Here is a 12,902-nt window from a genome sequence, read left to right as displayed (position 1 = left end):
GCAATATACAGTATATGGCTGCTGTTTCGCTCAGTGCTTTTCAATTTGTATTCTGGCAGCGAGAATTGCTTGAGTTGTTCCAGCACCCTTAATGAAGAAGCATTGGTTAGCAATAATGCCAACGATTTCACCAAGTCAATAATGACGGGTAACTCGAAGATCTTCTCGTGTGCAATAGGGGACAAACTGGACGGTAATCTGCACATTCTTCTGGAGCATCTTTTTGCTTAAAATTAGGCACAAGGATGTTTGTAGCCCAGTGATATAGAACAGAGCCAGAGTCAACTCCGGCACTGAAGTAGCTGGTCAACCAATTGATAATGAGTTCTTTAAATTGCTACAACTTTCAGAAGTTTGCTGGGAGGTCATGTGTTCAGGGTGATTTATTAGACCACCGTCAAATACCACCCGACTGAGCAAGGAACGAACCTGACAAGTTCGGACCAGAAGGGTGGCCAGCGTCTCAACCGTCTGAGCCACTCAGCCTGGCGAGGAAAAATGTCTTCTGTGTCATCAGCTCATAGAAAATAGGAGTAGCCAATAAGCATTTTCGAGAAATATAATGTCCTAATTTAGTTTTCAGTACAATCCCCTGTGACAACTGTATGGCCATAAGAATCTTTATTTCGTTGTTATTTGTCCGGAACCGGTCTTAATATCTCCTCCTTCGTTTTTTTACTAAACTGAGTTTTATGTGTGATTTTCTGCTGGGCATCTTTTGTCTGTACAGTTATGTTCTGTCATTCCTCTTCATCAAAAAACTGAAATATTGCGCTCGGTTTTGTTTTCCCTAATGTCTCTCCCACTACATCACGATGGAATTTTGGATCTAAGCAGGATTTTCTTTAGGCCACTTTTGGTCAAGGTTGATGAATGCACACTGGTTGGACTATTATCAGTATTATCGTCACAGCTGTCCCTGTCATGGTTCCTACTTGAAATGGACCGAACACGTGTTATCTCTTCCGCGACTGCTAAACAATCGCATCGGCTTGGCTCGAACCGTATATATTCGAGCCTGCAGTACTTGTTCCAGGTAAATTCCTGTCACCTGGGAATTATACTTCGGCAAACCTTACTTCCCCACTAAATATCAACAATTTCGTTTATCTTGACCCGTAAATGGCATTCCTCTGAAGGTGGGTACCAGTGATTCCTTTAAAATATTTTAGCGGAAAAGAATTAAATAGAACGCTGGTCTCTGTAGTTTGGAAGATCATCAAATACGTCTGTATTATGGAACACACGCGTGCGATAATAGATGTTGTGTAACTCGCAGTAAACACACACGCCAGTCGTCAAGAAAGAACCCAGGAACTCAATGTCACAGTTCTTAAGTGTGATGCGAGAGGTCTATTGCGCATCATGATCTACAGAAATACCTTCTACAGCAACATTATTTCATCCAAGCTCCACCGCGTGGTTATTGGGCTTTAGGTCGTTCTTGCCCGGACGTATGTGGCGTTCTTTATGATGCAAATCGTTGATCACACATTGGAATTGTGAGAGCATGGTTGAAAAATTCCCATCACAGGGCAGACTCATCCAGAATACGCTGCTGAAAAAAGAAATAAACCTCTGCAGGCAGGTATTTTTGAAGATAATTATAATCTCCGAGCAAGAGACTTGTAGCCACGGATTTCGACGCATCGCCAAATCAACGGGTTAAGTTACATGATACTCTGAACAATTTATAGCATTACTGAGCACGCGTTTGCCTTCAAACCCATATTTGTTCGCATGTGAGCTGTTACACTGACATTCTGGCTGTAGGGTTTGTCACAGACATTAGGAAGGTATGGCCCTTGCCTGTATGAGTTCGCATGTGAATGGTTAGATCGACATTCTGCCTGAAGGATTTGCGCAGATATTGCAGCAGGGTGGCTTTTCGCCTGTGTGAATCCAAATTTGCTCTGTATGACTGTCTTTCTGGCTGCAGGATTTGCCGGAAACATTGCAGCAGTATGGCTTCTTGCATGCATAAGTGCACTAGAGATATGCTAGGTTGGCTTTAATGATGCAGAATTTGCCACAGACATTGAAGCAGTGCTGTTTCTCGCCTGTGAGAGTTCGCATGAGGTCTGTTGAACTCCTTTATGCCTGAAGGATTTGCCACAGATATTGCAGCAGAATGGCTTCTCGTCTCAAAGCGTTCGAATATGAAATGTTAGATCGCCCTTCTGCTGAAGGATTTGCCGTAAATATTGCTTCAGAGTGGCTTCTCGCCGGTTTGAGCCCACATGAGTACTATTAGATTGAGTTTGACGCTGAAGGATTTGTCACGGACATTGCATCTGTGAGGATTCTCGTCAGTGTGAGTTCGCGTGTGTGTGTCGAGAGTGCATTTCTATCAGTAAAAACTTGAATACAGAAACTGCAACAGTGTGGCTTCTCACCTGTTAGATTCTTAAAGTAATCTGTTCGACTGCCTTCCTGTCTAAGGAATTTGCCAAAGGCATTGCAGCTTTAGGAACTCTTGCCTGCGTGATTCCGCACGTGAGCTGCTAGATACGCTTTAATGCTGAAGTATTTCCTCTTCTGTGTGAACTGGTGAACTGTACGACTGCCTTTCTGGCTGACGATTTACCATAAAAATTGCATTAGTATGGCCTCTCGCCTGTGTGAGTCCGCACGTGCACTGCTAGGACGCTTTAATGCTGAAAGATTTGACACAGACACTCTACAAGTGTGGCTTCTTGTCCGAGTGAGTCCGCTCGTGAGCTGCTAAGTACGCTTTCATGCTGAATGATTTTCCACAGAAATTGCAGCAGTGGAGCTTCTCGCCTGCGTGAGTCCGTCTGTGGGCTGTTAGAATGCACTTCTGATTGAAGGTCTTCCTACAGACATTGCAGCAGTATGGCTTCTCGCCTGTGTGAGTCCGCATGTGGGCTGTTAGACTGCACTTCTGACTGAAAGTCTTCCTACAGACATTGCAGCAGTATGACTTCTCTCCTGTGTGAGTCCGCATGTGGGCTATTAGATTGCCCTTCCAACTGAAGGTCTTCCTACAGACATTGCAACAGTATGCCTTCTCTCCTGTGTGAGTCGGCCTGTGGGCTGTTAGACTGCTCTTCTGACTGAAGGTCTTCCTACAGACATTGCAGCAGTATGACTTCTCTCCTATGTGAGTCCGCATGTGGGCTGTTAGATTGCCCTTCCAACTGAAGGTCTTCCTACAGACATTGCAGCAGTATGACTTCTCTCCTGTGTGAGTCCGCATGTGGGCTGATAGATTGCCTTTCCAACTGAAGGTCTTCCTACAGACATTGCAGCAGTATGACTTCTCTCCTGTGTGAGTCCGCATGTGGCGTGTTAGACTGCACTTCTGACTGAAGGTCTTCCTACAGACATTGCAGCAGTATGGCTTCTCTCCTTTGTGAGTCCACATGTGGGCTGTTAGATTGCCCTTCCGACTGAAGGTCTTCCTACAGACATTGCAGCAGTATGGCTTCTCTCGTTTGTGAGTCCGCCTGTGGGCTGTTAGACTGCTCTTCTGACTGAAGGTCTTCCTACAGACATTGCAGCAGTATGGCATCTCGCCTGTGTGAGTTCGAATATGGTCTGTTAGACTGCTTTTATTGCTGAAGGACTTGCTGCAGATATTGCAAGAGTTTAGCTTCTCGCCTGTGTGAGTCCGGGTGTGGGTTGTCAGGTTGCTTTTCTGGCTGAAGGACTTGCTACAGACATTGCAACAGTATGGCTTCTCGCCTGTGTGAGTTCGAATATGGTCTGTTAGACTGCTTTTATTGCTGAAGGACTTGCTGCAGATATTGCAAAAGTTTAGCTTCTCGCCTGTGAGAGTCCGGTTGTGGGTTGTCAGGTTGCTTTTCTGGCTGAAGGACTTGCTACAGACATTGCAACAGTATGGCTTCTCGCCTGTGCAAGTCCACATCTGGGCTGTTAGATTCACTTTCTGACTCAGGGATTTTCCACAGACATTGCAACTGTGTGGCTTCTGGCTGAAGGATATGCCACGAGGACTGCTCCTGAAACAAGGTGCTCCACAATCCGGAGGTTGATGATCTGCGTAGCTCACCTCGGGTCTCGATCTACAGTGAAAAAATTAGAACGATGTTGCCAATAGATCAACCGTCAACTCCACTACAAGTCTTACACTAGCGAAATGCTCCTACTGAAGATTCCACTGACAGAGAGCTTGTTAATCATGAACATCCCATTCCTGGGGTTTAACGTGCTATGAGGTCAAATTCAGAGTGTAGTCGTAAATTCGAAAAGGTCTCACTTTTTACGAGAATGTGTTGAGTCTTTTGTCTCGAATCACGATATCACGCGCAAGAAACATCTGACGATTTAGGACCGTGTAATCTCATAGACAATTCCATTGACAGAATGCATGAGAATAAGTGGTACAGCCTGAAAGGAGAAACACAAACTCTGTAATCCGCCAAACATTTACCTATTGAAATTCGTATGTCTATTCTCGAACACGAAGGACAGAGTATGCTTTGGGGATTTCATCTTGTTCAAAAAGTACTCTGCGGTTTGTGGCAGGCGAGTAATATTTTTTGTAAAAAAGCCCTTGACTTTGAGGTTGTTCGAGAGAGAATCTCAATGTTGGAGATATTAATAAAGTTGAGAACATGGTTTTCCGACTGTCAGCAAGATCTACTGAACAATGGGAAATCATTTAGAAATATTAATTACAGTCGCACAAACATACGCATTGTATTTGTACATTGTTACCATATCATTGCCGCATTCTACTACGTCAGAGTGTGCAGTTAACTCTAAACACATAGCTTGGATGTGCAACCAAACACAGTCGACAGACATATAGACGGACGGTAGTAAGAACAAGGAAGTTCATACTTACTACCATGTACTACATCATTCTACGTCTTAGTTACTGTCTTTAACAGCAGCATGGAAACCACTAATCCAGATAAAATCCTCGAAAAGCTGAAAGATAACGTGCAGATTACAGCTTTCAGTTTCACCTCCAGATACTGCTGTGTTAGATATTATGATGGCGACAAGGAATATGGCTTTGGTAGCAGCGTTTTATAACAATTTTCTGATATAATGAAATATTTGAACCCAAATGCTGACTGTCACGCCCTTGACAAGAGTTCCTCTGCCGATAAAAGGAGCACAAAAATCAAGGCTTGAGCTAAAATTAAAGATTACAGGACATTGAACTGCACCGCAGTGGATATTCCTACTTTGTAAACGAAGGAAAGAGATTCCTTTTATTTCAAAAACCTCAAGGACAAAGTGATTATTTTTAGTGGAATGATAACATCGTTGGGCATCATCCTAGTTTGTGCATGTCTCCCCACCGCAGAGTAGTTCGAGATATTCTAGGAAAGAAGAGCCAGAAATACAAATTTCTTGGTTAAGGGTGAGATTCCCTTAAGCAGGCACGTAGGAAAAGGCGATCACGCAGGCCAAAATACATCGTAAGATGAAGTGATATTTCCCAATTCACATGGGCCGGTGGAAAGCATGACTTCCTCACAAGTAAAGTAGTAGGAGGCTCGACCACGTGGACAAATGAAACGGGGTCATTGATTCCAGATACGACAGACTAGACCACTTGAACACCACACAAAATATTAATATTGCCACCACAAGGCAACAGGGGGCAGAGAATACGACAGTGGTTTCAATGTCATACATATTGTTGCATATCATACCAAGCAAAAGGTACAATATTCTGTGGCAATTCTTCTTTACGTGATTATGTGATTTTTGTGACAAGTGAATTATCAGGTTCTCAATTAGTTTTTCATTCTGTATTGATGAATATACTCCAAGAACTATATTGAAATTCAAGTCACGAGCTTAGGAAAAGTATCCTTCCGCATGTGAGCACGTCCCCTGTTCCCCTTCCCGTCTCGTCACCGTTCTCCATCTCCGCCACAACCAGGTTATCATTAACGCCGTGCGTCCATCTGACAAGTACAGTACTTCATTCTGAAATAGTGAAGCATCAAACGAAATCACTTCCTTTCACACAGCTGTCCTTTGATTACGTCCCATACCTATTTATTCCTTTACTGACCATGTAAAATCTACAGATTACTGACGAATACCGAGGCAAGAGAAGCAAGGTTTATTTTTATTTCATAATGCAATTTGTGTGAGGCAATGGAGACTGTCAGTGTCAGTTTCTCACAGTTAAAAAGCTGAGTGGGATTGCGAAATACAATGCTTCCAGGAATGTTTGAAATATTGTAGTCTCGTCATTCGGAACCCATGATCCTCTCATGACAACATTTCTGCAGGTAGAGGGCGATTACGAATATAAAGTACACATTATTATTATTATTATTATTATTATTATTATTATTATTATTATTATTATTATTATTATCATCGAATACGCCAAGGATCATATTCCCATACCGTGTTAAGGCCCTTCCTGTTTTATTTACGGTGAGTGCAGAGCTGACACATCGATCTTTCGCTGGAGACTTGGATTTTCCGTGGAGTTTAAATTCCAAGCGAGCGGCGTAAACACTGTACACAAAAACGCCGATCAGCTGCGCGGTCTTCTTCACGTTTTCCACAGTCCACAGTGGATTCTAATCTCGTAGGCTACTGTAAACGTTTAAAACAATTTGGTTTATATTTTCTACAATATTTTTCTCCACTTTTGTTAGCTTCAAAGTATTTCACAGGGGACTCAAGCGTCACAGCATCACACACGACTTGCTCACAGCTGGCAGCCATTATGAATACTGAACAGTGAACACGCTGTTGCAGCCAGTATTGCCAACAGTTTTCTTGGATCCATCTTCAACATCACACATATTATGCAAACTTATCAGCAGTGGAATGAACTCGAACTGTTACGAGCTCAACTTCGCTTACCTTATGCATACTTCTCCGCTCCGATTTAGTGCACATTATATTGCGCTGCTTCACGAACTTTCAGCTTACAAGTCTGTCTCACCACTGCTTTGACTGTTGCCCCTCCACGCGCAATCACCGTGACGTCACCCGGTTGCAGTGTTTTCTCGAGCTCGCTTCGCTTCCGTATATATACTCGCCGCTTTCTCTTGTCCGGCGATCAGGTGTGATTGATATGTTGTAATCGGCAGTGAGAGCTTGAGCAGTGTACACGGCTGGACCGTGTGCATTTCAATTTTACTTCATTCTTCTTTACGTACTGGGTGAGCAGACTTTTATTATTATTATTGTCATCCATTCAATTTTGCCCTCTCTTTCTCCATATGGGCTTGGCTAATGCATGGATTTCGAACTCTAGTCCCTTCAGGACTCTACGAAATTTCGCTGTGCCAAACTATTGGCTTTAGACTTGTGGAGGAAATGTGAAGGAAGAAGTGTGCTGGACTAGCGATATTATGGTGACCTTCAACTTCTAAAGTGTTGTGTATGAACTTTGCCTTCCCTCGTTTTGAAGTGGGACTTGACAGCCTGATCATTTCCCTTTCCCTGCTGTTTGTTTCTTGGTTTTCTTTTCCCGTTCCTCTTTCCATTCTCCTTTTCGTCTCCCATTCGTATTTACTCATAATTTGCTAATGAAATTTGGTAACATTGTGCTCTGCCAATTTCGCACTGCGTCTGCTGTTTACATTTCGAATGTTCTAGTATCTTCCTGTCTTAAACAAGTGTGTGTTAGATTTTTGGGGGATATGATGTCGTTATATTGCGTACCATTTTAGGTACTGGAAAGTTCCCTTTAACTTGTATAATTTTTACTTGTTCCTTTTCAAAATTTCTTGCTGTTTTTTGCGCGGCATTCATGTGAACGTTGTCATATTGGAACTTGAATGTAATGAGAACATTAATTTATTCCTATAGCCCTTATCTCGTACCTGAGTATACCAAAGATTTATTGTGATTTGTGTGGTTACCCCTTTTAGTGCCTGTATGAACCAAAATAAGACCTGTCAATAACTTGTATGATTCCCTTTTACTATGGTGTATCAAATGGTCCAATTTTACTCTCTGTTGTGAAAACATTTGTTATCTCTTTTGAAGTTGTTTCAATATATATGTTCATCTTTTCTAAACCTGTGCTTTTGGGAGTTCTCATTTCTGTGTTGTCTTTCGTTTTGCTTAGTATGTACCTACCGCGGAAATTCCCCTTGGGAAAAGGCCCATAATCCTAATCGGCACATGACTTGGGATGTGATCTGCACTGATTGTGGTTATTCGAAGCATGACATTTGAATAGTGCCATTACTCCATTCTACACGTTTCCCTGCGCTCTGCTTTGCTAAGTTCTCTGTGCGGCATACCATCACATATTACTGGGAGTCTTTCGCTTCCTTCATATCGAACTTTCGTTGATATTTGCCTAGCGATTGCTGCAAGTACTTGGAAATACATACTCATATTTAATTATACCAATGTACCGCAACACATGGTAGCAGAGCGTGGTTCCTATTTTGACTGCCCTTATTCTCTTGTGTGCTTTCATTCATGGCTTGCTTTTCCGATAACTTCCCTTTAGGGGACGACTCTTCATTATTATCTTCTCCGCTACCACCAAATTTATCATTGCCCAACCCTTCCGTACCGAATTTAATTTCCTTTTCTTCTGCTTCGTCTTCTCCCTCCCTATACCCGTCTTCATCCAACCACACACCTGATTTTCAATCTGATGATACTAAAACTTCTGTTTTACTACATCACATGGCCCCACCACCTCCTCCTTATTCTCAACCCCCAGTACCTACTACCCCCTCTGTTGATAGTGCACTTAATGTACAAATCATTAAGCAGTCGTTATTACAAGTTCCCCAACTATTAGCAACAGATCCCCGAAATCTTACCATTTGGCTGTTTTCGGTTCGCAAGTTCTTAAACATAAAAGTTGCCTCTTTTCCCCAATTAATTGGCCTCCTGTCCACCAAAACTACGGGTTTTTTTCCAACTTTTGGTTGGATAATATGTCAAATTTTTCAAATTGGTATGAATTGAGACATGCGATACACAATTATTTTTTACCCCTAGAAGTCCATCACAAATTAAGTACCGAGTTCATCATACGCCACCAGCTACCCAACGAACCTGCGCACGACTATTTGGACTCTATCATCACTTATAGTGATGTTTTAAATATTTCATATAATACTTCCGAACTGATATCTATTTTTCAGTTTTATGCCGCCCCATCATTCCGCATGCTTTTTAATGTTCTTGCCCCCCCTGTTTCCCTCTTTCAACTCTACAATCTTGCTCAACAACATACCATACATTCTTTAGGGGATCGTTCCTACTATGCTTCCGTCTCTCCTCCACCTATTACTGCTTCTCCCTTACGTTCTTTTTTGTCTGCAGTACCCCCCTTAGTGTTCGTCCTCCCATAACCTGCTATCGCTGTAAATTAACGGGCCATATTGCCCGTCAATGTACTAATTTGCCTTCGGGAAACGCCCTTCACCCGCGTCCTTAGGCAGTAGGCGTTCACATAGGGAAAATCTGCTGCATTCCTCGCAGCTTACCTCCGTATCCGCATCTTCCCAATCCATTCATAATTCTATTTCTCTTTTACCCCCGAGTTGTCATGTTTGGCTTACTGTTAATAACCTTCCTTCTGTTGCGCTCCTCGATTCTGGGGCGGCAGTGTCACTTATTAGTTCCCGATTTTATAAAGATTTACTTCACAATAATCCTCATTTGAAATATCTTCCATCTCCCCTTCGATTTCTTTCAGTTTCTAATCAACCCTTGCAAATTTTGGGTAGTATCTTGTTACATATTAAACTACAGCACCTTTCTTGGCCTTTCACTTTTCAGATTGTTGAGGACTTGTCATTCCCGGTTATCTTAGGATATGATTTTTTTCGCATACTGGTCTTCTTCTCGATTCCGCCCAGTCTAAAGTTTTTTTTCCTTTTCGGACAAGTTTGTTCCGTTGATTAACATCTCTGATTTTCCTTTTCGTTCACATTCCCTACTTCCTGCTATTAACTCTATTCATTCCGACCAGGTTCAAGCTTTGCTCACTGAGTTATCTCACGTTATTACCCCTAATTTGGGTACGGTTAAGAATTTTTTGCACATATTGATCTAGTGGATTCTACTCCTGTCCGCTCTTCTCCTTATTTCCTTAGCCCTCCTCGGATGAACGCTTTAAATCAGTTGATTCAGATAATGCTTAAAGACAATACTATTATTCCATCATCTTCCGATTATGCCTCACCCGCCTTTGTGGTGGATAAGCCTGATGGTTCTGCGAGGTTTATTGTTGATTACAGGAAGCTCAATGCGAAAATCGTCTACGACGCCTATCCGATGCCTACATTAAATTCGGCATTCCAACATTTTTCCGGTTCCAAATTTTTCTCAATTTTCGACCTCAATTCTGCCTACAATCAGCTTCCCTTAGATGACCTCAGTTCTCGGTATACGGCGTTCATTACTCCTAATGGGCTCTATCAATTTAAAAAAGTTCCTTTTGGCCTTAATCTAGGCTCCCAAATAATGCAGCGTTTTGTGGACTCCCTTTTTGCGGACATTAAGTATAAGTATCTTTTTCCTTTCGTTGATGATATCTTAGTTTTTTCTCCTTATTTTGAATCGCATTTGTCTCATGTACGCGAAGTCCTTACTCGTCTTCGCAATGTCGGTCTCACCGTTAATCCCTCTAAAGTTTTGATCGCCCAAACCTCGATTAAATTTCTCGGCCACATATTGAGCTCTGATGGTATTGCTGTTGATCCTGACCGTGTCTCCGCCATTAATAAGATACCCCCTCCTACTAACTTGAAACATTTACGATCCTTTTTGGGAATGGTCGGCTTCTACGCCAAGTACATCCCTAATTTTTCATCCATTGCTGATCCATTGAATAAACTCAACAGGAAAGGGGTGAAATTTCACCGGTCCCCTCAGCAACAAATGGCCTTTGATCTTCTTAAATCGAAATTATCCCATGCTCCCCTCTTACAAATTCCGGACTTTAATCTTACCTTTGAACTATCCACTGATGCCTCGGACATTGCCATTGGCGCTGTCCTTCAACAAACTGTTAATGACCGTACGCTTCCTGTTGCCTATTTTAGCCGCCTGTTATCCCCTGTTGAACAAAACTATTCTACTTACGAAAAAGAAGCCCTGGCTCCTATTCTCTCAATAGAACACTTTTCTGAATACCTCGACCATCGTGAATTCATTGTCAGCACTGATAACCAGGCTCTTTCTTGGCTACTACATAATGCCCCAAAAATTGGTCGTACTGGTCGTTGGTTACTCCGCCTGTCTCGTTTCAAATTCTCCTTAAAATTCGTTTCCGGTTATAATAATTCTGTCGCCGATGCTCTTTCCCGTCTCTTTGATGACCACCAGCTTCAACCCTCCGAACTTGATTCCCTTCCCATTAACTCTGTTATTTCCGTCTCTTCTTTAACTAACTTTCCCCTCTCTTTTCAATCTTGCTTGCACCATCAACAGCTTGACCCGTACTGTCAACAAATTTCTCAAGAAATTACTTCTCCTAATTATTCTGGCCCATTTCGGGTCCATCACCAACTCCTTCTTTTTAAACCTACCCCTAAAGCTACTCCTCGCCTGGTTCTTCCTTCCACTCTCCGATTTCAATATTTTCATGATTCGCCTATGGGCGGCCACTCTGGGAGAGCTAAGACCTACGCTCGCCTTGCCTCCCAATTTTTTTGGCCGCAAATGCGTAAAGACATTTTTTCGTGGGTTCGATCTTGCCCTTCTTGTCAGAAACATAAACCGTTAAATCACCTTCCTTACGGCTCCTATGCCGCCTCTCCTGCTACTTACTCGTCTGAAAAGTATTACATTGACATTGTTGGGCCTATTGTCAAATCCTCTAAATCCAATTCATATATTTTTACTCTGTTAGATGGTTTTTCTAAATTTCTTATTGTTCGTCCTTTGAGAAATATCTCCTCACAAATTGTTATCAATCTTTTGTTCAATTATGTCTTTCCTATCACTGGTCTCCCTAAAGTTCTCATTTCTGATAATGCTTCGATTTTCACCTCTAGACAGTTCTATAATTTTTGTTTTTCTCTCGGCATAAAAAAAGTTTGCACTTCCCCGTATCACTCTCAGGCAAATATCATTGAACGCTACCACCGTAACCTGAAAACGTTTCTATCTATTTTCCACTCCCACAACCAGAAATCATGGGACACCGAACTTCCTTCTTTTGTTCTGGCCCTCAACTCCACCATTAATTCCTCTACTGGTTGTACTCCGGCTAAACTCTTTCTCGGCCGTGAATTGAATACCCCTCTTGCTCTAACGTGGGATCTACCCTCGCTTTTGGACGCCCCCTCCGATTGTCTTAATCATTCCCAATTGTATTCCGCTTATCAAAAGCTCCTTCAGGCCAGCAAAGTTCATAAGAAACTGTGTAATTCTCGTGTCCTACCTTCTAAATTTAAATTGTTTGATTTAGTTCTTCTTCAAAATCACCCCCTCAGCTCTACACCTCAGAATATTTCTGCTAAACTCTCCCCTCGTTGGATGGGTCCCTTCCGTATTCTTTCTTTTCCCTCGCCTAATACCGCTCAGCTCCAGTCTGTGGAATCCCCTACTGACCTCCGAAAGGCTCATTTCTCTCGACTAAAGCCGTTCCATACCTAATCCCTATATTCCCTTTTTTTTGGTAGGGCGGGAGATGGGTATTGATCAGCTCTGTTATCACTGTTTTTATCTCCTTGGTTCTACGGTATTATTTTGCTGTCTATCACTCTCCTTCCTTCATATTTCTTGTTTGTTTTTTCTTTTTGCCTCTGCTCACCCAGCTCACCTCCCACTGCCTAAATTTTCATGCCTGATCCTCCCCCTCTTATAACTAAGTTTTTTTGTTTGTTTGTTATCCCTTCGGGATATATTATTGATAAATATTGTAATTTTCTATTGTCAAATTGTCATGCAGAGCACTAGATAATCATGTTTTATTACTAAAATTATCCGGTTCGTTC

At 42.3% G+C, this 12,902-nt stretch overlaps 1 protein-coding gene across 1 annotated transcript; it reads right to left on the bottom strand.

Moving 5' to 3' along the window:
* Positions 1–2,680: 2,680 nt before the first annotated feature.
* LOC137502344 (zinc finger protein 271-like) lies at positions 2,681–3,892 on the bottom strand. The gene has a single exon (XM_068229350.1). The coding sequence runs from the start codon at positions 3,890–3,892 to the stop codon at positions 2,681–2,683; it is 1,212 nt and encodes a 403-aa protein (XP_068085451.1).
* Between the last annotated feature and the right edge of the window lie 9,010 nt (positions 3,893–12,902).

This window comes from Anabrus simplex, chromosome 10 (assembly GCF_040414725.1).
Source record: "Anabrus simplex isolate iqAnaSimp1 chromosome 10, ASM4041472v1, whole genome shotgun sequence".
NCBI lineage: Eukaryota > Metazoa > Arthropoda > Insecta > Orthoptera > Tettigoniidae > Anabrus > Anabrus simplex.
Note: the sequence above shows the minus strand (reverse complement) of the source record. Positions and strands in the feature narration are given on the sequence as shown.

Excerpts from the sequence above, each read along its gene's own strand:
- LOC137502344 (XM_068229350.1), bottom strand. The coding sequence starts at position 3,892 with ATGTGGACTTGCACAGGCGAGAAGCCATACTGTTGCAATGTCTGTAGC.